The sequence below is a fragment of the Geotrypetes seraphini genome, chromosome 2, assembly GCF_902459505.1.
Source record: "Geotrypetes seraphini chromosome 2, aGeoSer1.1, whole genome shotgun sequence".
In the NCBI taxonomy this organism is placed as follows: Eukaryota; Metazoa; Chordata; class Amphibia; order Gymnophiona; family Dermophiidae; genus Geotrypetes; species Geotrypetes seraphini.
In genome coordinates, this window is record NC_047085.1 from 73276366 (window position 1) to 73301926 (window position 25561).

The 25561-nt window shown below is 45.1% G+C and overlaps 1 protein-coding gene across 4 annotated transcripts in view; it reads left to right on the plus strand.

Moving 5' to 3' along the window:
• The window catches only part of INTS8 (integrator complex subunit 8), a 220343-nt gene that overhangs the window by 8222 nt on the left and 186560 nt on the right, over window positions 1–25561 (plus strand). For all 4 annotated transcript variants that reach the window (XR_004538293.1, XR_004538292.1, XM_033933169.1 and 1 more), the window contains exons 2-5: window positions 3047–3232; window positions 12772–12946; window positions 14613–14753; window positions 22263–22334. Coding sequence is in view for 2 of the 4 variants with exons in the window: in XM_033933169.1 (XP_033789060.1) it covers window positions 3103–3232; window positions 12772–12946; window positions 14613–14753; window positions 22263–22334 (518 nt within the window). In the remaining 2 variants the exon portion in view is untranslated. The remainder of the gene's footprint in view (window positions 1–3046; window positions 3233–12771; window positions 12947–14612; window positions 14754–22262; window positions 22335–25561) is intronic.

Genomic DNA, 25561 nt, shown 5'->3' on the forward strand with positions numbered 1-25561 from the left:
ATAATCTCCCCAACCCTGAAATGTCCTGTCTAAATTAGATTGTAAGCTCTTCTGACCAGGAACTGTCTATTGTGTGTTAGAATGTACAGCACTGCGCATGCCTTTCAGTGCTATAGAAATAATAAGTAATAGTAGTAGGGATCCTACTCCTTCCCAGCTCATCTGCCTTGCTGGAAATGATGTCAGCTCTGTACTTCCAGTCCCGCTTGGGCTTTCTCTCTCTCATACAGTGGGTTTTTGAAGTAGGTACAGTAGGGTAGGATGTGCAGAAATAAAAAAGGAGAAGGCACTGTGGCTGGAGAAGGTTTGAGGGTAGAGTGATGGGTAGGAGAAGGGCAGTGAGGGGAGGGGAAGAAGATTCTGTTCAGAAAAGCGGAATTCTGCGTGACTGTGCAATTCTGTGGAAATTCTGTGTTGTGCAGTCAAACAGAATTCTGCCAGGAGTATACGTTGTATATGAAATACAAAGTGCAACATTTTCCTTAGACAAGAGGTTCTTGATATGCTATTGGATTGATCATAGGAAGTACCGTATTTTCACGCATATAACGCGTGCGTTATACGTGTTTTTACAAACCGTGCATAACCTTGCACGGTATACGCGTGAGCGCGCTATATAAAATTTTTTTTACATAGTTCCCCCCCACGTCCGATTCACCCCCCCTCCGCAGGACCGCTCGCACGCACCCGCACCCCCACCCCGAAGGACCGCTCGCACGCACTCCCACCCGCACCCCCACCCTGAAGGACCGCTCGCACCCCCACAGCCTCCCGACCCCCCCTCATGTAGAAGCTCCTACCGGTGTCCTGCTGCTTCCTCTTGGCGGTCCTGGCCCTTCTGTGAGCCCTGCGCCTGCTGCTTCCTCTTCCGGCGGTTCGCCCTTTCTCTAACGTCAAGCTCTCTTGCCCCGCCGACTCCCCGACACGATCGGGGCAAGAGGGAGCTCAAGCTCTCTTGCCCCAGCCAACCGCGGCACCCCTGACACGATCGGGGCAAGAGGGAGCTCAAGCCCTCTTGCCCCAGCCAACGGCGGCACCCCCGACACGATAGGGGCAAGAGGGAGCTCAAGCCCTCTTGCCTCCCCCCCGACACGATCGGGGCAAAAGGGAGCCCAAGCCCTCTTGCCCCGCCGACTCCCCAACTCCCCGACAATATCGGGCCAGGAGGGAGCCCAAACCCTCCTGGCTACGGCGACCCCCCACCCCGCACTACATTACGGGCAGGAGGGATCCCAGGCCCTCCTGCCCTCGACGCAAACCCCCCTCTCCCCAACGACCGCCCCCCCCAAGAACCTCCGACCGCCTCCCCAGCCGACCCGCGACCCCCATGGCCGACCCCCACGACACCCCCACCCCCCTTCCCCGTACCTTTGTGTAGTTGGCCGGACAGACGGGAGCCAAACCCGCCTGTCCGGCAGGCAGCCAACGACGGAATGAGGCCGGATTGGCCCATCCGTCCCAAAGCTCCGCCTACTGGTGGAGCCTAAGGCGCCTGGGCCAATCAGAATAGGCCCGGGAGCTTTATGTCCCTCCTGGGGGAGGGGCCTTGGGCACATGGTCGGGTTGGGCCCATGTGCCTCAGGCCCCGCCCCCAGGAGGGACCTAAGGCTCCAGGGCCTATTCTGATTGGCCCAGGCGCCTTAGGCCCCACCAGTAGGCGGAGCTTTGGGACGGATGGGCCAATCCGGCCTCATTCCGTCGTTGGCTGCCTGCCGGACAGGCGGGTTTGGCTCCCGTCTGTCCGGCCAACTACACAAAGGTACGGGGAAGGGGGGTGGGGGTGTCGTGGGGGTCGGCCAGGGGGGTCGCGAGTCGGCTGGGGGGGCGGTCGGAGGTTCTTGGGGGGGCGGTCGTTGGGGGAGGGGGGTTTGCGTCGAGGGCAGGAGGGCCTGGGATCCCTCCTGCCGTAATGTAGTGCGGGGTGGGGGTAGGAGGTCGCCGTGGCCAGGAGGGTTTGGGCTCCCTCCTGGCCCGATATTGTCAGGGAGTCGGGGAATCGGCGGGGCAAGAGGGCTTGGGCTCCCTTTTGCCCCGATCGTGTCGGGGGGGGGCAAGAGGGCTTGAGCTCCCTCTTGCCCCGATCGTGTCGGGGGTGCCGCGGTTGGCTGGGGCAAGAGGGCTTGAGCTCCCTCTTGCCCCGATCGTGTCGGAGGTGCAGCGGTTGGCTGGAGCAAGAGGGCTTGAGCTCCCTCTTGCCCCGATCGTGTCGGGGGTGCCGCGATTGGCTGGGGCAAGAGGGCTTGAGCTCCCTCTTGCCCCGATCGTGTCGGGGAGTCGGCGGGGCAAGAGGGATTGACGTTAGAGAAAGGGCGAACCGCTGGAAGTGGAAGCAACGCAGGCGCAGGGCTCACGGAAGGGCCGGGACCCCAAGAGAAAGCAGCAGGACACCGGTAGGAGCTTCTACATGATGGGGGGGGGGTCGGGAGGCTGTGGGGGTGCGAGCGGTCTTTCAGGGTGGGGGTGCGGGTGGGAGTGCGTGCGAGCGGTCCTGCGGGGGGGGTGAATCAGACGTCGGGGGGGGGCATCAGGCTTTCAGGGTGGGGACAGGACTTCAAGGGGGAGAGGAGAGTCGGGGTGGCCAGAGGAGAGTCGGGGCGAGCGAAAGGAGAGTTGGGCGGCGACGGGAGAGTCGGGCAGCATGCGCAGTATACGGGTGTGCGCGGTATATAAAAATTTCTGTACATAAATTTGTGTTTTCCGCGCACTATAACCGTGTGCGCGTTTTACACGGGTGCGCGTTATCTACGTGAAAATACGGTACTCCTTTAGTAGAGGCTGGTAGCTGCTTGGAATAATTTAGCTACTGAGCAATGACACAATTCAAGAATATATAGGCCATGTTGCAAAAGTGGGACAGGCAGCGATAGCCTGAAAATAGCTTTTATTTGCTGGTAGTTACTGTGTTAAATGAAAATAAAAATCATATATTCACTAGTAGTAATTTGCTGTAACATTTATTCTTGCAGTCTTTCCTAATTTATATTTTCCCTGTAATTGGAGTATTTGTACAATGCTGAATCTAATTTATAACAACTTTGCATAACAGATTATAGAAGAAAGTGAGCCAAGGGTTTCCTTTTGGCATAAGAACAGGAAAGGAAAATGAGTGTTGAAGCTGCTGACCGTGAGGCAGTGATCTGTAGCCGGCCTTGCACACCACCTCAAACATCTTGGTTTGAATTTCTCTTGGAAGAGTCCTTGCTTGAAAAGCATTTGCAGAAGTCCTCACCTGGTAAGCTATTTTTTTTTTTTTGATTGGCTATAAAAGTTGATTGGGGTAGTGGCATTGCTAGTTATTTAAAAATGTTTGTGCCTCACCCTTTACTCCCCTAGAATTGGAAAATTTGTCAAAATCATAAGTCACCTTTCTTCAAGCATTTCAGTTTTAAACTGTAGAATGTCCGCAAGAGAACCTAATTTTGCTTGAGGCCTTCTGCGAATCTTGGGCCATCTAGAAGAAGCTAGAAAAAAGTTGATTATGATTTGCTGGAAAGAAGAAATCTCCAACACAGATTCAAAGTTTCTGCTAAATAAAAAAACATTGTTAGGGATCATTCTATCACTCCCTTCTGGTTCCTGGATCCAACATCTCCATCTCCTATGTATCTCTATGCCGAATATAAACTCTAAGTCAACTATTAAGAATGGTACAGAAAAGGGGTGGGTCAGAGGGAAGATGGGGTGCAGGCTGCAGATAGCTTTTCTTTAGGGCTGCTGCTGGCCTGAAAGGCTGAAGACTGCGATTTAAAGGTAGTTAGACTGGGGTGGGGTATGTGGAAGAGAAGGACAAGCTGCATTGGGTCTGGGAGTGGGAGGGGCAGTATCATTGGTTCTGGGGAAGGAAATACTAGACAGTGCAAGCAGAAGGGAGGGAACTATGAGAACCAGGCCAGGGCCAAAAGGGGGTTAGATCTGTGGCCGGGCCAGGGCTGAGAGGGGGCTGGAGGAAGAGGGAAGAGAGACAGAATTAAACGGGGGGGGGGGTGCTGAAAGGGGAGAGAGAGTTGGACCTGGGGGAGGGAGAGACCTGGGTCCAGGGGTGAAGGGACGGAAGGAGTTGGACCTGGGGATAGGGGTGGGGGAATGACTTAGATCTTGGGGTGGCAGCTCTGGGAGGTCTGGCTCCTTTCAAAGCAGCAGTACCTGTTCAGTAGCTGGTGGGGTATTCAAAGCCCCGCCAGATGAAGAAATCTGCTGCCTGAGTTATCCCCTTATATATATTTCCTCAGGAGCGAGGAAGATAGCGGCATGGTTTCAACCACAACTCTTGCACTCCCCAAGCATGCTTAGTTTGTGCTGGCATTAGCGGTTAGAGGCACCCCACTGACTACTGGCAGGAAGGGTTGAGCACCCTCCTTCTGTGGGAAGAAGGGGTTGGGCACCCTCCTGCCGCGATTGTCAGGGGGGAGAGGGGAGCCTGGCGGTCGTAGCTGCGGCCGCTATACTAATCGCGGCAGGGAGAACCCTTGCCGCAATTAAGTATACCAGCCACATCTAAACAAACCCGATTCTGTACCGGCGTCTGCAACATGGACATCGATTACAGAATCGGGTTTAGTTTGGGCGAGTGTAGGCCCACTTCTGTATAGGACCTAGGTGTTCAATCCCTTCCTGTAATCCTGGAGTTGCAGAAATCCTTATACTTTTCTGAGCACAAACTCCTCCCACCTTAGCGAGAGAGTTTAGAGCCCCTCTAGTTTTCAGTTATGTGTGATGTAAAGTTCTTTCATAATTCAACTTGAATGTTTGAAGAACCCTCCAATGACAAATACAATTAATACTTTTAAATAGTTAGTTACACTTCTCCCTCCATATTCGCGGTTTCTGCACTCGCGGTTTCACTTATTCGCGATTTTTCGTATGCTGACTCCGCCCAAAAAAATTACGTCATGACTAAAGTTCCTTTTCCTTTACTGTACCGATAAAAAAGTTTAGCGCTTACCAACATTCACTCTGAAAATCGCTGCTTCCATGTTTTCTCCCACAAAATCGCTACTTCAAATCTTTCACCTTCAAAATCATTGCTTCCCAGCTTCCCGGTGTGCACAGAGAAAAACACTGCTTCCCAGTGTCCAGAGAGAGAAACGCTTCCCAGCATGCATAGAGAAAATCGCTATTACCCTGAAAATCGCTGGGAATCGCTGCTTGCCTGCTATCAGCCTGAAAATTGTGAATAACAGTTGAAAAGTTATTTGTGGTTTCAATAGTAAAAACGCTGGCTGTTACAAAAAAACGTGAATAAGATATAAAAAGTTATTTGTGGTTTTTCCATATTCACGACTATGTTCCGCCCACATCCACCATGAATACGGAGGGAGAAGTGTACACTGATGTGACTATCATAATGCAATTGCAAATTTCTTCCCTATACAAAAAAACGTCCTCCTGAAAATTTGATATTTGGTAGAGAAAACGTTGCTCTATGCAATGCTTTTTGAACCAAAGTGATTGCTGATGTCAAAACTAAAATACAAGGCTTCAAAAATGGGTAAAATTTGTTATTAATATTTTTGCCGCTCTGTTTGACTTGCAATATCTTTGCAAATAAACAAAAGCAGACCTTGAAATTTTCACAGATGTATAACAATCAGTAGTTCAGCAGGTGTACCAAGCGAGGAGAAACCATTTAAATTTGTTATAAATCTATGGCACCCAAAAGATGAAGCCAAAAAATAGCAAATTGAGGCATTAGAAGAGCACTTAGCCTAGACTTGAAACTCTAAAAGCTTATTAAGTACAAAATGTTGTACATGTAGATTAAATTTCAGATTGATGTTAGCAAAATTCTGTGTACAGGAGGTCCTTGAAGTTGCCCATTTGTTTTTATGACACACACAAAAGTTTTAGGGCCTCTACTTAGGCACCTCTTACTACATGAATTTCATGTTTTCGAAGTTGAAACTTTGCAGGGCTTAGTTTTTCAAGCCAGAGCATCTATGTACCCATGTTTCTTTTTTTTTTTTTTTTTATAATCTTTATTCATTTTTACATCTTACAAGTGTATCAATAAATTGACAATTGAAATTAAGTACATCACTTGAATTTCTTTCATATTTAACAGTAATACATAAAATTTAACCCCTTCCCTCCCACCCTTACCATAACATTGAAATTGTAGATGGTAAGGTGGGGATCATTCTGAAAATTTGTACAGTTGGTGTGGAATGACCCATTTCTATGTTTATGCACTTAAAAAAAAATTTCCATGGGCCATGTTTAGTGCTATTTTACTGGTAGTAGCCATCTTGGATTTTAAACTGTCTTTTTTTTTTTTTTAAGCCTACATCTGCCTAATCTTCCCACAATTTTGCTCCCAATCAGCTTGGATGGATTTCTCAGGGGTTGAGTATGCAGATTCATGTCAAAATTTATGCCAAGTTACTGGCGGAAGAGCATCTGTGTACTGTGTGCCATAACACACATGAGGGAGAGGTGGGAGCCTCAAGCGTAGCCTCATCCTTGTCCTCCAGGATTGGTGAACCGCTATAGGTCTGGGAGATGGGAAAAACATATTTCATGGGACCTTTTTCACATGATTCGAAGTGGAGGCACGTGGCATCTGGAGACCCAGCGAGTGCTCAGCTGGAGTACTTGCAGGCTTCATTTACTTCCTCTGTACCAGGCTTCTCCCCAGAATTTGTAAATCTTATGTGAAGAGCCTTTCTGACATGTCCAGGACAGGGGGCGCAGCCTGTGGGCAAACAGCCTTTGACCCAGGGAGCATCTTCTCCAGTGTCTGCTTCTCAAAAAAAAAGCCGGCCCTTGTCTCCAATGACCTTTTGGATCTCGATGGGCATGATGGCATGTCTGACTTCATTCCATTTTTGTCCCAGGATTCTGATTCAGTCCTGGATGACTCTGGTCCCCAGTTTGGGCTCAACAATTGTGAGGCCTCCTTGGTTCTTGATGAAGGGGATGATCCTCAAGTTTGCTGCCTTTTCAGGTCTGTCTCTGTCCGCCACTTTATTTCTGAGGTGGTGTCGGAGTTGAAACTGGAGATGAAGCCCCCCCACTTCCAAGTGCATGGTCACGAGTGGTATTAATGTCCAGACTTCCTTCTTTCTGGCTCATCCGGATATTACTGCCCTGGTCACAGAATGGTGGGAGATCCTGGAGGGGGTTATTGCGGGTTGCTAAGGCCATGGCTAAACTTTATACCATGGCACCTGAGTTCCAACAGCTCTTTGCCCAGGCGAAGATGGATTCAGTGGTTGCTCAGGCCTTTGCTCTCTCGAGCAAAGGAGCCGTTATGCTGAAGGATGCGCAGGACCGCAGCAGCACCGCAGGGCGGATATGGTACTTAAGAATCAATTTGAGACCCTGGATCTGGGGATCAGGGCTGCTGCCACTTCTTTTGCTATGAGGGCCTGCCACACCTAGTTGCACCTGGACTCTTTTGGCAGAGAAGGTCACCTGCCCTCATCTCGTATAAGAAGGTGTAAATTATGTGGCAAATGCTCTTTACGACCTTATCAGGGTCATGAGCAAGGTGTCTAATTATGCAGTTTCAGCTTGCAGGATGCTCTGGATCCATCAGTAGGCAGGCAACTCTGTGTCCAAGGATACCTTGAACAGACTGCCCTTTAAGGGGCAGATTCTTTTTGGTAAGGATCTTGATGATCTTATGGCCAGTGTAGCGGATTGCTGCCCTAAGTCCTTGCCGGAGAACAGGCCTTGCCGGCTGCTTGGTTGAGAGATGGGGTACTTTCATCCTTCCCACTGCTCTTGACAGTACTACCAGGATTCATCGGCACAGCCCTGTCCAAGATTACCAGCAGTGTTTCAGCAACACCAGGCACCAGCAGACTGCTGGGTCCCGTCTCAACTCATCTAAAAAGACTCACTGATGTCAGGCTGCCAGACCTGCTCCTGCATATTGGGGTTGTTGGTGTTTCTGGGAGAGTGGGAGAAAATCTAGGGCCTATGAGTTCTGGTTATCAGAGAGGATCACAAGATAGAGTTTTATCACCCTCCCATGGATCTGTTCCTCGATTCCTACTGGATGGCTGGAAAATGAGATCAGAGTCTGAGCCATTCTCCAGAGACTTTTTTAGACATTCATGCCATAGAACTTGTCCCTGACTCTGACTGGGCTCAGGCAGATACTCCAGCCACTTCATCATGCCAAAGAAAGATACAAAGGACTGGAGGCCCATTTTGGATCTCAAGGCAGTAAATGCATTTCTGAAAGTCCCATGTTTTCACATGAAGACAGCCTATTCGCTCATCATGGCTGTGGCTCCGGGAGAGTTTCTAGCCTCCCTGGACCTCAAGGAAGCATATCTGCATATTCCCATCTTACCGGACCACAAAAAATATCTGTGGTTCCACGTACTTCAGTGGCATTTCCAGTTTGCGGCTCTCCCATTTGGACTGGCAACAGCCATCTGCAAGTTCACCGAGTTATGGTGGTGGTGGCAGCTCACCCCTGGTGCATGGGGATTCAGGTTCATCCTTATCTGGACAACTGGTTAATTGGGGGCACTGTCCAGACAGAAGTGTGAACTGGTGTTGTGGCAAGTTGTAAACCAGTTCCAGAGTTTGGGCTAGATTGTCAGCTTCAGGAAGAGCCACCTGGAACCCACCCAGAGCCTGGAGAACCTGGGCATTCTCTTCAACACGGCTTGCAGCCGAGTGTTTCTTCCCAAGCCACACAAACGGAAGCTCCAGAGCCAGATCCGGGGTATAATAGACATGCAATCTCCAATGGCTTGGCATTACCTTCAGGTGCTGGGCTCCATGGTAGCCATACTGGAGGTTGTTTCCTGGGCCATAGCCCATATGCGACCCTTATAGAACTCTCTTTAGTCCCGGTGATTTCTGCAGAAGTATCCTCTTTAGTTGCAGCTCCAGGGTATGCCTCTTCAGATCTCAGAACGACGACTCTCTCGACCTATGCCAGCTTCTTCAGCTGGGGAGCTCATTGCAGGGATCACTTGGTTCAGGGCCAGTAGACTCCCCATCAAGAGAAGTGGTCCATAAATTATCTGGAGCTCAGAGCCATTCGTTTAGCTCTTCAGGCTCTGAGAAGTGTCCTAGAGGGAAAAGCTATAAAAGTGTTCTCCGACAACGCCATGGCAATGGCATACATGAACAGGCAAGGAGGCACAAGGAGTGCTCCCTTGCATCTGGAAGCTCATATGCTTTTTTGGTGGGTGGAAGTCCCCCTTCGGGCTCTTTCCTTGCCCACATCATTGGTGTGGAAAATGTTCAGGTTGACTTTCTTCTAAATCGACAGTTCCTGAACCCAGGAGATTGGTTGTTCACATGCAGGGTGTTCGATCTAATTGTGCAGTATTGGGGCAGACTAGTGATGGATTTGATGGCTTCGGCCAAGAATGCTAAGGCCAGGCACCTCTTCAGTTGAAGAGTGGAACTGGGAAGCTCAGGGTTAGATGTTTTCCTTCCTTGGTCTATGGTGGGCAGAGTCATCGTGTCAAGTCTGATATTAAATAAAATGATTGAGCATCATCTAGTCTCCTTCGTTGTTGCTTTTGTGCTTTTCACTGTTGTGAAGGCAGTTTCTCCTGTTTGTTTTTGGGCAGAGTCATCTGCCAGATTGCATCTCATCTGGGCCTTGTGATTCTAGTGACTCCGGATTGGCCTCACCGGCCTTGGTATGTGCACCTGGTTCATCTTCAGCAAGACAAAGGTGAAAGGCTGTTGTTTCATTGCGATCTTCTCAGACAGGGGCCAGTCCCTGTGGAGAATCCACAATGCTTTAGTCTTGTGGCATAGCTCTTGAGTATTCGGTGCTAGTTCATAAGGGATATTCCAACGTGGTTATTGCCACACTGCTTCAGGCAAAGAAGCTCTCTACTCTGGCGGCCTATGCGAAAGCCTAGTGGGCTTTTCAGTAATGGTGCTAATTACCAGGTGGAGCCATGTCAGGGTTCCATTTCAGTCATTCTGGCTTTTCTATAGGCTGTGCTGGAGAAAGAACATAAGAATAGCCATACTGGGTCAGATCAATGGTCCATCAAGCCCAGTAGCCCGTTCTCACGGTGGCCAATTCAGATCACTAGTACCTGGCCAAAACCCAAGGAGTAGCAATATTCCATGCTACTGATACAGGGCAAGCAGTGGATTCCCCCAAGTCTTTCCCAATAACAGACTATGGACTTTTCCTCCAGGAACTTGATCAAACCTTTCTTAAAACCAGCTACGCTATCCGCTCTTACAACATCCTCTGGCAATGTGTTCCAGAGCTTAACTATTCCCTGAGTGAAAAAAAATTTCCTCCTATTGGTTTTAAAAGTATTTCCCTGTAACTTCATCGAGTGTCCCCTAGTCTTTGTAATTTTTGACGGAGTGAAAAATCGATCCACTTGTACCCGCTCTACTCCACTCAGGATTTTGTAGACTTCAATCAGATCTTCCCTCAGCCGTCTCTTTTCCAAGCTGAAGAGCCCTAACTGTTTTAGTCTTTCCTCATACGAGAGGAGTTCCATCACCTGTACCATCTTGGTCGCTCTTCTTTGAACCTTTTCTGGTGCTGCTATATCTTTCTTGAGATAAGGAGACCAGAATTGAATGCAATACTCCAGATGAGGTCGCACCATGGAGCATTATAGGGGTATTATAACATTCTTAGTCTTGTTAACCATCCCTTTTTAAATAATTCCTAGCATCCTGTTTGCTTTTTTGGCCGCCGCCGCTGTGACTTCTCTTAATAATAATAATAATAACTTTATTTTTTTCTATACTGCCATAATCTTGCGACTTCTAGGCGGTTCACAGTAAAGATTAGCTGCACAGACAGCGAATTACAGCGTACAGATGAAGAAGAGGTCACTGGGCAGTCAGTGGTTACATGGTGCAGGTATCTGATCTCCCTTGTTTCTTGACTCACAATCGCAGGTCCTCTCTGATGGCTCATCCTGATGTGACCAGATTCCTCCAGGGAGCTCTCTGGGTAAGGCCTCCTCTGCAGCATTCCTTTCAGACCAACCTAGAACCTTTAACATTGTTCTGAAGGGTCTCTCTAAGGCTCTGTATGAGCCCCTCAAGGGTGCATTTCCTTTGGATCTCGCAGTTAAGACTGTGTTTCTGGTGGCAATTATTTTGGCCCTGCGAATCTTGGAGCTGCAGGTGCTTTTCTGAAGAGAACCTTTGTTTCTCTACGGTTGTGTTTCAATTGTTATGATATTTTCTTCTAATTCTTGGTTTTTAAGTTACAGAACAGACCAGAATGCCTTGTTGTTTGTGGGGAGTTTCCACTTCCCGTCCTCTTTTGTCTTTTGTTCCAGTGGAGCTCGATTGCTTTGGGACTAAACTAAGGTGTGGACTGGGGAGGTGCTCAAGGCTGTAAGTATTCTCTCTCTGCAAGCCAGTTCGCAGGAAAGGATAAATCACCTCACGTACGAAATCCATAGTAGATTAACTGAAAGTAGATTATCCAAGTAAGAACCTAATCTTTCAATCTTATTCACAGTTGGGGGGGGGGGGGGGGGAGTCACTTATGCTGCTAGATAGATTACAACAAGTTCAGAACAAATACTAAATTGTCAAGGTACATAAGTGGCTCCCTTTTCCTAGTTTCTTTCCCTAGAACATACCATACCATAGTATGCCCTTAGGGGTCTGTAGTTCAGCATAACATTGCTTTTCCCTATTTCTGACTTGTTGATAATGTGAATTGACATATGCCTGGGAGATCTAAGAAGTAGATTAATTGATTTCATAGATGTATGGAATGATTGTTGAAGTACTCACCCCAACAGTCGAGATAGCATAGTTCACAGTTCACATTTATTAGTGTGCCGCAAATAAAAATTATCTAAGCTGTTTACTAATAATTCTGAAATTGATTTGGAAAAGGGGGGAGAGAGCTATAAAATGAATTTAAGGATACATAGGGAAAATATCAATGAAGGAGGAGAACTATGCTTTAATAAGGGGCGAGGAGGGTAGTGGAAAAGAAACAAGACAGTGAAGGGAAAATTATTGCTGAAACTAGTGAGGAGAGCCTGAAATTATTTAAGTTATGGAGAATGCCTTGGAGAAAACCTGAGTTTTAAGTAGAGCCTTAAATCTAAGAGCTGAAAGTTCAGTTTGTAGATACGGGGGGTGGATAACATTCCAGGGAGTATAAGCAAGAATAGAAAAGACAGAGGTTCTGGGAACTTCTGGTACAGTGTGAACAGATCTGAAGGAAGGAGGGGACAATAAGAAGATGCTGATGGGAAGAACGTAGAGAGTGATGAGAATGAGATACTTGACTAAGAAGAGAGGAAAGTCAGACCAGAAGATTTGGAAGGTTAAAACAAGAATTTTATAAACAATCCAGTATCAAACTGTCAACCAGTGCTCAGCTTATAGGAGAGGAGTAACACACTATCAAACTTCTTTGTGTTGTATATTAATTTGATGGAAGTGTTCTGTATATATCTGTAACTGATGTAATTGGTATTGTGGTAAAACCATGGAGTAAAGAGTTACAATAATCAAGATGAGAAATGACAAGAGATTCGATAAGTAGGCAAAGCAAAGGTTTATTAAATAAGAACTTAGGCATTGCCAGCTTTATTGTCCTTTTTAGAAAGCAAAGAGGAGAAATCTGTTACAAGCTTCTCCCTCTTTTATGTTGTATATATGTGTGCTCTGTTCTTGTCACCTCATCACTCCCATGAGTACCTGCCACTGGATTCATCTTGGCTAAAAGTATAAAGAATGTTAAGTGTGCCATCCCCAGCATCTTTAGACATGCCCTGAGCATGAATATAATTTAATCGTAACTTGTTAACGTTTTTTTCCCCTCGTTTCTATTAGACCCTCCACCAGTTTTGCTTATAGTTCAGTTTTTGGAACAAGCTTCTAAGCCTTCAGTGAATGAACAGAACCAGGTTCAGCCTCCAGCTGACAACAAGAGAAATCGCACATTAAAACTACTGGCTCTGAAAGTAGCGGCACATTTGAAGTGGGACTTGGATACACTAGAGAAAAGGTATGCATTTCAGTTCTAGGAATATCAAACATGCTGTTCATAAATTGTTCAGTCAAACAAACAAAAATAGGGCAAGAAACTCTCTAAAAAGTTGAGAGTAGAGTGATTAAAATTGATGACAAAAACAATATGATATAATCACTCAATAGTGGGTGATCACTTGCTTATAACTGTGTACAACTGTTAGTGAATTTATATGCTCAGAGAAATGGAGCTAAAGATAAGTTTGCTGTTTCTTCCCTGATGTCAGCGCTGACGTTGGAGGGAGGGAGGGCTTTGCTTAAGCCCTCCCTCTGACGTCGGCGTTGACATCGTGGAAGACTTCCGGTCGGCTGTGTGCTGCGGCAGAGCAGGTAGGAAAAAGAAGACGAGCCTTGCAGCTTGAGTTGCATCGAACCCCACAGGATCCTCACGACCCTAGGGGGAGTCCCCACGGGATCCCCGCGACCCTAGGGGGCATACTTACGGGATCCCCGCGGGATTCCCGTCGTCCCCGTTCCCGTGCAGCTCTCTACCCCCAACTCCCTCTTCACTTTCTGGTTCCGTTCCTTATCCCTCATTTATTTATTTATTCCATTTTCTATACCGTTCTCCCAGGAGAGCTCAGACCGGTTTACATGTCATATGTTCAGGTGGCCACCTGGCCAATCAGGATTTACCAAAAAGACTGGAAAACAATGTTTTGAAATGTTGTTTTTTGTAAGTTCAGATTAAAAGTTCAAGGCAAGGCTCGTCGTTAGAAACGGAACACAACAGCTGCTGTTTTTCTTACTTGTGGCATCTTCACGTCTAAGGAGAATTGTATTTGGTTCTATTTTTAATGTCGCTGGTGTATACATCCTGCTGACCATTTAAAACATGTGAGCTGAATCGTGGACCCCTGAAGAAGATCCAGGTGAACTGAAACATGGACTGTGTTGGGTCCCGTATCTAATGATGAGCTCTCGAGTGGATGTAATTGCCTTGAACTTTTAACTTGATATGACAATAAATGACATTTCAAGAACATTGGTTTCCACAGTCTTTTTGGTTTTTGATTCTCCGTTTCTTACTGTGGAAACCATGGGCTTTTGTTGGTTTTCAATCAGGATTTATCCCAATCAGGGATGGGACCCAAGGAGGGTAAATAGGCTTCTTCTTGTACCACTTTCCAAGGTTAATACAGCATGTCCAGCCAAGATGATAAAGAAACAGGACAGACATCATTACCATGTTTATAACTTGCTTCTGCATACTTTCTCAAGCTGAACTCTGTAGCCAAGCAAAATCCATAGTCTCAGAAAAGATGGATCCAGTAAAATGGTGTCAGGCCTACCCAGGCCTTAAGCTCTTAAAAGGACAATGATGGAATATCCTACAGTATCATCCACAGGTAGTACTGTTAGTGGCTAACAATTGGTGACATGTAGTTTGTCAGTAGTCACTAGTGGACAGGTGGTTTAAGAAGGGATAGGAGGGTTTCATTACTCAGTTAAATAGGTGTGGGAACCAAAGAAAAGATCAAGAACCCCTGCTTTAAAGTTTTGGAAACAAGTAATTAGTACCCTAATATTCAACAAAGTAGCAGCAAATGTTTGAAAGTCCTTGACATCTGCATGTATTTTTTTTTTTTTTAGGTTATTTACAATGCAAACTAAACCTCTGTGTCCTTTTCTCTTCCCTATAGCCTCTCAGTGCCTGTCCTGAACATGCTACTGAACGAACTGTTATGTGTGAGTAAAGTTCCTCCCAGCACAAAGCACGCAGATATGGACCTATCCAGCTTACCCCCTACCACCGCCATGGCCATCCTTCTCTACAACCGCTGGTCAGAGGCTCTACTTCTTTTGCTTACTATATGGCAGGTGTATTTGGGAAATTATCAAATAGGGAAATATATAGTACAAAACCATCTTTGTAAAAAATATATAATTCTCTAACAATTTATCACAGAGTATGCATTACAAAATATAATCATCAAATATACAAATAAAAGTGAAATTTTTATGTGAAATGCTCAGACCAACCACCTACATGCTCAATGGGTTCAAGCAACAGTGGCTCATAGGACCATCACAAGTGCTGTGAAGTGGGGAGTCATTTCACAGGGGAGTGTAGCATGGTGTAACAGTGTACAAGGGGTAGCAAATAGTGGCAGAAATGGAATAACACCGTTGATAAGCAGGTAAGTATCTTGGCTTTATTTTAGGGGTTTGGGTTGTATAAGACGTTTTGAGTGCTGTGATGGTCCCATGAGCCACTGTTGTTTGGACCTATTGAGCACTTAGGTGGTTGGTCTGATCAGTTCACATAAAAATTTCACTTATATCCGTCTATTTGATGATTATGTTTTGTAATGCATACTCTGATAAATTGTTAGAGAGGTGTATTTGGCAGCCACAGGTTCCATTCCAGAACCTTCACTTTGGCTAAAGTGGAGTTGGTACTGAAATTTAAGAAGTAACTAAACCATCTCTTTAAGCATGTTTAAACATAAGAACATAAGGATATCCATGCTAGGTCAAGGGCAATGGATCAACATGTGACCTATTGCTTGATATCGTTAGATGTATCCAGAGCTTTTGACTCTGTAGATCTTCACAGATAGTTGTTGAGACTTGAAAATCTGGGAATAAATAGTACAGTGTTAAAGTGGTTTTCTAGCTATCTGATAGGTTGTTCCTTTCAGGTTAGGAATGGATGCAAGGTATCGGGTGAATATGTTGTAAGAAGTGGAGTACCTCAGGGCTCAACGCTATACGTGCTACTTTTCAATATTTAAATGGCCACTATAGGTCAATTATTTCAATCCTTGAAGGTCGATTATCGAATATATACAGACAACATTATCTTCTTTTTCCCAGTAGATGTATGGGGAAAGAAACTGGAAAAAGTTTTGAATAACTATATGGAAAATATCATTGAATGTTTGGGAGAGCGAGGCTTGATGTTGAATGTTGATAAGCCAGAACTGATGTTTGTGGGGAAGGTTGATCAAGATGAGTTCACCAAAGGAAATAAAGATGATGGATAAAGTCCTTTCAGTGATTAGGCAACAAAGAACCCAAAAAGAGGAGTACTGAAAAAGTATGAAGGAAAAAAAAATTTTCTCTGACCCAAAAGGAGTGAGGGAGAGAGACAGCCCTGACAATCACACCTAATAAGTTATTGAAGTGATTGGGAGGCCGTCAGTCTCACAGCCCACAGTGGGGAACATGGCGCCTAATGCACCAGCTGTTACAGTCATACACCCAAAAGGGCTTTCCCTCATGAAGTTTCTGTGAAGTAATTAGTGCACAAACTAGGTGCTAAAAGTGAAAATTACAAAATAAAGAGAAAACAGTAAGCTGGTTGGGCTGTCTCTGCCCCTCACCCGAGGGTACAGCAGTGGCCAAAATCATCCAGGCCGAACAAAGTCACAAGCTGATCAAACAAGTAGTGTGGTACTTAGCTTCTCCAAAAGAATCCAGAGTAAGAAAACATGTAGCCAGCATATATAAGATCCATCCAATGGGGCTTTGTTTCGAGGGAATGACCCCCTTCCTCAGGAACCAGCTCTGCTTCCACTGCACACTCTCAAAAGGACACGGCAAGCTTACTCCTAAAGGCGAAGTTGAAAATGGCGCTGACCAGAGTGAAACGCCTCTAAAGCTTTAAACTGCAACATAAAAATTAACATGTGATGTTGAAAAAGCACTGGGAAGTTTAAAAACACCAGGAAGGGTTAACAACCCGGCAACAAACAGAAGAAAAATTTTTTCTTCTTATATAAGCAACAAAATGTATAATAAATAGATGATTATGAAATAATCAAAAAAAGAAAAAACAACAGAGATTATTAGGTGTGCTTGTCAGGGCTGTTTCTCTCCCTCACTCTTTTGGGTCAGGGGAGACTTTTTCTCTTTCGTCCTTTCAGTGAGACAGTCAATGACAATCTTAGGAATTTTACTTGATTCAGGTTTAACAATGAATCATCAAGTGCTAAGACTGTGCAGACATTTTTGCACAAATAGATTTATTGTTTTGAGTAAAATCAATGTTGGCCCCTTTTGACTTCCGCACTGTGGTGCAGGCAATAGTCTTATCGAGGCTCGACTACTTCAGTGCCCTGTATCTTGGAGTGATTAAGACAAGGTATAGGGTATTGCAAATGGTACTAATTGCTGCAGCCAGATTGATTACAGGAGCACCAAAATATGCTCATATTACACCTTCCCTTCAACAACTACACTGGTTGTCAGTGGCATTATGAGTCCAATATAAGACTGTTATGATTTGTCATCAATTTTTGTATGGAATAATTCCAGAGTGTTTTAAGGCTAGGATGACTGTCTATCACCCCAAACGAGCTTTGCGCTCTGAAAATTCTGCTCTGTTGAGGGGCAGTGTTAACCTGAAATTTGTAGAAACTAGTGTAAGAACTTTTTGTTGTGCCAGGGTAAAATTAGTTAATTTTTTTTATAGGGTTTGACTTATTGGATCGGTGAATTATTGTGTATCCAATTTGGATGTTTTTTTTGTCTTTTGTATTGTTTTAAGCATTATGCATGTTTTATCTTATGTAAACTGCCTAGGGTTAGATGGTATAGAAATTTTAAAAAGTAAATAAATAATAAATCTAGCCCAGTATTTGTTTTCAACAGTGGCCAATCCAAGTCATAAGTACCTGGCAGAAACACAGCTCCCAGAGTGACAGAGGTGGTATTTCAGTTCTGCTCTTAGGAAATGCACATTTTAAAAATATAATGTAAACAGGGTTAAAAATAAGATTTTTACCTGGAAAGGGGGAAGGGAAGCTTCAGACAGACTCCGCATCTTTGGCTGCCGATTGGATCAGAGATGTCCTGTTTACCTTTTCGTTCAACAAACTGCTATGTTAAATCAGTAAGTAAACGGCGAAGGAACAATAAGCCACAGTGGTTCTCTGCGGAGATTTCGGACTTCATCAAGGAGAAGAAAAAAGCATTCATCTCTTACAAACGATCAGGGAAACAGGACTCTAGGGAAGTCTATCTGGCCAAGTCAAAAGCCGTCAAAACAGCAGTTAGGGAGGCCAAATTCCGCATGGAGGAGTCTCTAGCGAAGAACATCCAGAAAGGAGATAAATCCTTCTTCAGGTATATCAGTGACAGAAATAAGAACTCAGGCGGGATAGTACATCTTAGGAAACCAGACGGAGACTATGTAGAAGCGGACTCGGAAAAAGCCCAACTGTTAAATGAATACTTCTGCTCAGTCTTCACCCGCGAGGCGCCAGGACTCGGCCCTCAGCTACAGACAAGGGTTGACGCAGATGACCCGTTTAGTAATTTCGAGTTTACACCCAGCGGTGTCTACTGCGAGCTGTCAAAGCTTAAGATTAACAAGGCAATGGAGCCTGACAACCTACACCCCAGGGTGCTCAGGGAGTTGTGTGATGTCTTGGCGGAACCGCTATCCGCGCTCTTCAATCTCTCCCTTAGTATGGGTAACGTCCTGTTGGACTGGAAGACGGCTAACGTCATTCCACTCCACAAGAAAGGCTCCAAGATGGAGACAGCAAACTACAGACCAGTGAGTCTCACATCAATAGTGTGCAAACTAATGGAAACTCTAATCAAATGCCAATTGGATACGATCCTGAATGAGGAGAATCTACGGGATCCCCGCCAACATGGATTTACTAAGGGGAGATCCTGCCAATCCAACCTGATCAGCTTCTTTGACTGGGTGACGAGGAAGTTGGATGTTGGGGGAGTCCCTGGACATCGTATACCTGGACATCAGTAAAGCATTCGATAGCGTACCACACCGCAGGTTGCTGAGCAAGATGAGTTCTATAGGATTGGGCGACACATTGACGAAATGGGTTGGGAACTGGCTTGGAGGTAGGCTTCAGAGGGTAGTGGTGAACGGCACCTCCTCCGAAATGACAGAGGTAATCAGTGGAGTGCTGCAGGGCTCGGTCCTGGGCCCGATCCTATTCAACATCTTTATAAGAGACTTGGCAGAAGGGCTGCGAGGTAAAATAACATTATTCGCCGATGACACCAAACTAAGCAATGTAGTGGGCAAAAGCACAACAGACATCAATTTAATATCCGACAACATGATGCACGACCTACTCCTACTGGAGCGTTGGTCTAGGTCCTGGCAACTCAGCTTCAATGTCAAAAAATGCAAAGTCATGCACCTGGGTAGCCAAAATCCATGCAAGACTTACACCCTTAATGGCGAGATCCTAACAAGAACTGAAGCAGAACGAGACTTAGGGGTGATCGTCAGTGAGAACATGAAGACTGCCAATCAAGTCGAGCAAGCTTCATCCAAGGCAAGGAAAATCATAGGTTGCATACACAGGAATTTCGTCAGCCTGAAGTCATTATGCTATTGTATAGATCCATGGTGAGGCCCCACCTGGAATACTGTGTGTAATTCTGGAGGCCGCATTACCGTAAGGATGTGCTGAGACTGGAGTCGGTCCAGAGAATGGCCACCCGGATGGTCTCGGGACTCAAGGATCTCCCGTACGAGGAACGGCTGGATAAGTTGCAGCTGTACTCACTCGAGGAACGCAGAGAGAGGGGTGACATGATCAAGACATTCAAGTATCTCACGGGCCGCATCGAGGTGGAAGAAGATAGCTTCCTTTTCAAAGGTCCCGCGGCAACAAGGGGGCATCCGTGGAAAATGAGGGGCGGAAAACTGCACGGGGACACCTGGAAATTCTTTTTCACTGAAAGGGTGGTTGATCGCTGGAATAGTCTTCCACTTCAGGTTATTGAGGCCAGCAGCGTGCCTGATTTTAAGGCCAAATCGGATAGACACGTGGGATCTATTCACAGAGAAAGGTAGGGGAGGGTCATTGGGGTGGGCAGACTAGATGGGCCTGGCCCTTATCTGCCATCTATTTCTATGTTTCTATGTAACACATGCATCTTTTTTATGCCCGAACTGTTTATCGGAGATGTTAAGTTGCTGGCTGGTGACAAATATCCTGTTGTAAGCTGCTTGATTTGCCTGGTTGCCCATATGTTTTGTTTTCTGCCCATGAGGAGGATAATCTGTTAAGAGTCTCTGTTGGGGATGTTGGAACTTATGGAAGTGCAGTCTAGAGTGCATGAGGGTTCGTAGGGGAGGTGTTTCCCTATTTTCATATTATACATTTTCCTTATTTTGTTTTTATCTTTTTGGAAAAATAGATGGGGTTGTAGGAGGGGGGAGGGAAGTGAGCATGTATGTGAACTGGTGTGTGTATTAGTACGGTGGCCATTCCCACTTTTTATGAGGCTTCGATATGGTAACAAGAGAGTGTAGGCTGGGGCGCTTCCCTTGGCTTAGGTGGTTACATCTGCCTTTATCTTTTGTCCCTGGGAGGTTAATGATGCATAAATTAGTGACCTGGAATGTTGGGGCCATATACTCACCAATAAAATGTTATAAAATTCTGAGAGCGCTGCATAGACTACAGACTATGGTAGCTTTCCTTCAGGAGACTCTCTTGGGGGTGATTGAACATAGTAAGCTAGCTTGGTGGTGGGTGCAGAGTTACTATGAATGTCCTGCAGTGGGACGGAAATGAGGAGTTCTTATCCTTATCAAAAAAGGGATTAAGGTTATTACTCATAAGATTAAACAAGATTTAGAAGGGCGATATATGCTGATACATGTCACTTTAGATGGTAAGGGACTGGTATTCTGTAATGTCTATGCTCCCAATACCTTTGCTAAATGTTTCTATGCTAATCTGGTGAAAGACCTCCAAGATTTTGCTGGTAAGCCCCTGCTCATTGGGGGAGACTTTAATGAAGTATTTGATCCTGCTCTAGATCGTTCACAGCCCCCCCCCCCCCCCAGTTCCAGTCTAAGTGGTAGACAAGGGGGTCTCCCCATGTTGATTGCGGCCCTGGACTTAAGATACTTACTGGGGGATGCATAAAATTTACCGATCGTGTACCAGTTTAGTGATCGATCGGATTCCCCGATGCATAAAACTGCCCACCTTGTGTTTTTGCCTTCGATTGCCCATTTTCCGATCAGATCCGACTCATGAAAATTGGTAAAACCCCATGCAAAATAGCCAAGCGATTGATGCACTAACATCGCTTGGCTATTTAGCATTGGGTTTTACCGATCGAAAAACCCAATTGCTCTAGACCTGTTGGTAACTGTGTGGGGCCTAAGGCTCTGATGGGTGTGATTTATATCTGATGATCTTAAGGTGGCCAAACAGGTTGAAAAGGTGATAGTAAAAGCTTGGGCGCATAGGGAGAAGAATGGCTAGTAGGAAAAAGGAAGTAATAATGCCCCTGTGTAAGACTCTGGTGAGACCTCATTTAGACTATTGTGTACAATTCTGGAGACTGTGCCTTCAAAAGATATAAACAGGATGGAGTCGGTCTAGAGCAGTGGTCTCAAACATGCGGCCCGGGGGGGCCAATGTGGCCCGCCAGGTACTATTTTGAAGCCCTCAGTATGTCTTATCATAATCACAAAAGTAAAATAAAACAGTTTCTTGATCATATGTCTCTTTAGCTATAAATGACAATATTATTATTAAGACTTAGCCAAAAGGAAAGATTTTTAAACTATAAAGAGTTTTACCTCATGCAAAATTGTCAAAATCTTTAATAACACATGAACTATTTTTTCAGAGGCCCTTCAAGTACCTACAAATCCAAAATGTGGCCCTACAAAGGGTTTGGGTTTGAGACCACTGGTCTAGAGGAAGGCTACTAAAATGGTTGGTGGTTTTCAACATAAGGTGTATGGAGACAGATTTGAAAGATCTCAATATGTATACTTTGGTGGAAAGGCGGGAGAGGGGAGATATAGAGCTGTTTATATGGCATAAATGCACACGAGGTGAGTCTCTTTCAATTGAGAGGAAGCTCTGGAATGAGAAGACATAGGATGAAGGTGAAAGAGAGATTTAGAAGTAACCTCAGAAAATCCTTTTTCACAGAAAGGGTGGTGAATGCTTGGAGTGGCCTCCCAGTGGAGATGAAGAATATATCTGAATTCAAGACAGCTTAGGACAAATACATTGGCTCTCTAAGAGAAAGGAAGGGATAGTGGATGCATGGTTAGGCAGACTAAATAGTCCATATGGTCTTTATTGGCCTTAATTTTTTCTCTCTTTCTTTGTAAATGGTCCTAAGTCTACAGCCTCTATTGTAGGTTTGGGCATTCTTCCTGTAAATGAATTGCCCGCGGTTTCCTTTTAATGCAGATTCACTGCCATGTGATGCCTGTGGTTGACATACCTGTTTTATGTCTTTTGTTGCTGGGAGCTTTTCTTACATGATGATTATTCACCTAAATGTGTATTGTCTTTATTCTCTCTGCCTTGTAACAGGGCCATTAGGACTATTGTCCAGAGCAGTTTTCCTGTGAAACAAGCGAAAACAGGTCCACCTCAGTTAAGTGTGTAAGTCTAATTTGAATTTAACACAGCATTTGAGCACTGTTTCAGAAACTGCTTTATTTTGTCTTTATTAGTTTTATTGGCTAAGGGAATATGGATAATGATGTCACATTGATAGTGCAAGAATTTCATACCACCTTGATTGTTTTCAATCCCCCCCTCCCACCTCTTTAAATTTAGATAATTTTATTTAGGAGGATTTAAGCATAAAAGGAATTAGGACATGTGCTGATTCTGCACACACCCCACCTGCAGCATACAATTTGCAGTAACACAGATTTCTAAATTTTATCTTTAATGAACCAACAATCACCTCTGCTCTCCAGAATCCTTCTATCTGTCCCAGTTATGAACAGTCCACAGAGGCTTGATAATAACAGAAACATACAGGTAGAAAACAAAAGTATTACCACTAAAGTCTTTATTATTTATAGACCACTTATAGCCTAAGTGGTTTACATTCAGGTACTCAAGTATATCTCCCTATCTGTCTTGGTGGGCTCACAATCTGACTAATGTATCTAGGGCAATAGGGGCAGAATTCGTGGGATGAGGGCAGGGATGGGATTCTCTAGACTGTTTCAGGATCTTGCCAGGTACTTATGACCTGAATCTTGGGAATGCTGGACTACTATAACATCTTGTATTTGCTATGTTCAGCTTTAATGATAAAACAGTTACAGACTTTGCAAAACAATGGCCCTAAGATTAATTTTCTCCTTGAAGAAATATGACCACGTATCCCCAGTCTACTTAAAGGTATGCTAGCTCCCTGTGAAGACCTATACACTGTCTAATACGCACAAGACAAATATGCGCAAGTACGATTTAGACAATTATGCGCAGGACTAGAACGCGCAAGACCTCCGTACCTTAGGAAGGATATGGCGTTACTCGAGAGGGTTCAGAGGAGAGCGACACGCTTGATAAAATGGATGGAAAACCTCTCATACGCTGAGAGATTGGAGAAACTGGGTCTCTTTTCCCTGGAGAAGAGGAGACTTAGAGGGGATATGATAGAGACTTATAAGATCATGAAGGGCATAGAGAGAGTAGAGAAGGACAGATTCTTCAAACTTTCGAAAAATAAAAGAACAAGAGGATACTTGGAAAAGTTGAAAGGGGACAGATTTAAAATGAATGCTAGGAAGTTCTTCTTTACCCAACGAGTGGTGGACACCTGGAATGCGCTTCCAGATGGCGTAATAGGGCAGAGTACAGTACAGGGGTTTAAGAAAGGATTGGACAATTTCCTGCTGGAAAAGGGGATAGAGGGGTATAAATAGAGGATTACTGCACAGGTCCTGGACCTGTTGGGCCGCCGCGTGAGCGGACTGCTGGGCATGATGGACCTCAGGTCTGACCCAGCAGAGGCATTGCTTATGTTCTTATGACAAATGTCTGTGTGCGATTGTCTTGCACGCATTTGACTGGCCACCTTGAAGAACTGCATCTTAGTCAAATTTTACTGCCTTCAGTTTAAAAGTGTTGTATGGATTTGCTCCAACCTATCTGAATGATAGATTTATCCTGTAAGAAATAGACTATGGAGAGATCTGAGCCCTTTTACTTAACCTCCGCTTCCCCTCAATATTCGCGGGTTCATGAGACTACAGCAGGAACTTTCGGCAGCCAATTTTATATGTGGCTTTGCACAGGGTAGGTGCTGCTTTACCGCTAGACCACCAGACTTTCAAAAGTAAGTTGTGGAGAGGTCCGTGAGGCGGAGGTGGGTCGAAGTCAGCTCTATAGTTTTCCGCAGGCCGGCTTTGCCCCTAACCCCCGTGAATATTGAGGGGGAAGTTTACCAAGCCTTTAACATTTACAAAAATAATAAAGGGGAGAAAAAGACCTCAGTTCAGCTTCATAGGTCATTAAAAAAACTCCTTTTTAACAGTCCAAATATCTTCCATCAAAATCATTGATTACAAAAAGTTCTCTATAGTTCTCCAATAATATACTTACACTTCACACATCAGGCTTCTTTCATATCCCACTTGCAGAAATAACAACCACAGTGAAAAAAACAGAAGTCTCTACAGAGTACTTAACTTCGTACTATGGGATGTCTCCAATCACTTCCTTCTACGTTCCACAGTATATTGTAACAACTAATCCAGCAGGAGCTCCCTGTTTGGCCTCCTAGCTGTGTCAGGGATTTACTCTGTTTCTCTCAAACTCCACTCTGTCTTCAAAACAAAAATGCTCTGGAACTCACCGATGCCCAAAGGCTGCTTCTTGATTACCTAATTCCTCCTTCATGCCAGAATATTTTATTAGCATAACCACTGCCTCCTGTTAATCTCATACCAGTCAGATTGCAAAGATTATGATGACATAGCACTCCAATTAGCATATCTTCCTCCCTCTGACTGATACTGCACCAATCAGATTTCAAAAATAATGAAAGCAAAAATTCAGTTGGCAAAATTACTCAACTCATACCAGTCTTGTATAATTCAGAGTGCAAAATGTAGTAGTAACACAAAAGTTGTTTCAGCACCTAGATTTCAAAAAATGTTTTTTAAAAAATATACTAACACAGAGGTTCATTAAAGAAAGGCTGCCCATTCTATTCGTGCATTTAAGTCGCAGAGACCCGCCGGTTCCAACTCTAAAATCCAACACTGTTCTTACTGCAATAAATACCAGTGCCAGTCTCCCTTCTGAATCGATCACTGACACTGCTCCAAAACAATTCACCTTAGATCTTCAAAATTATGCTGACACTGTAAACAATGGGAGACCAGCAGCTCCTCCATCTTCCGTGTATTTAAACAGAGCGATGTTTCAGCGGTCTCATATAGGGGTTTTCTAGGGACTTAAAACCAATGCTTTGTTCTAAATTTTGGATAGGGAGATCTCTGGCTATGGGCTGAGACATGTAAATAGCCATGGCGTAGTAAGGGGGAGGGGCGGTCTGCCCCAGGTGCCATCTTGGTAGGGGCGCTGGCACCTGTCATCCTCTATGCCCCACACAGTATCAAATGCGACAGATAGATCGAGAAGGATGAGGATAGAGTAGAGGCCTTTGGATCTGGCCAGGAACAGGTCATTGGAAATTTTATTAAGGGTGGTTTCTGTGGAATGCAGCAGATGAAAGCCTGACTGAAGCAAATCAAGAATAGCTTGGGATGAGAGGAAGTTCAGGCGATGGCGGTGAACAGCACAGTCGAGTAACTTGGATAAGCAATGGAGGAGAGAGATGGGGAGATAGTTGGGGGAGCACG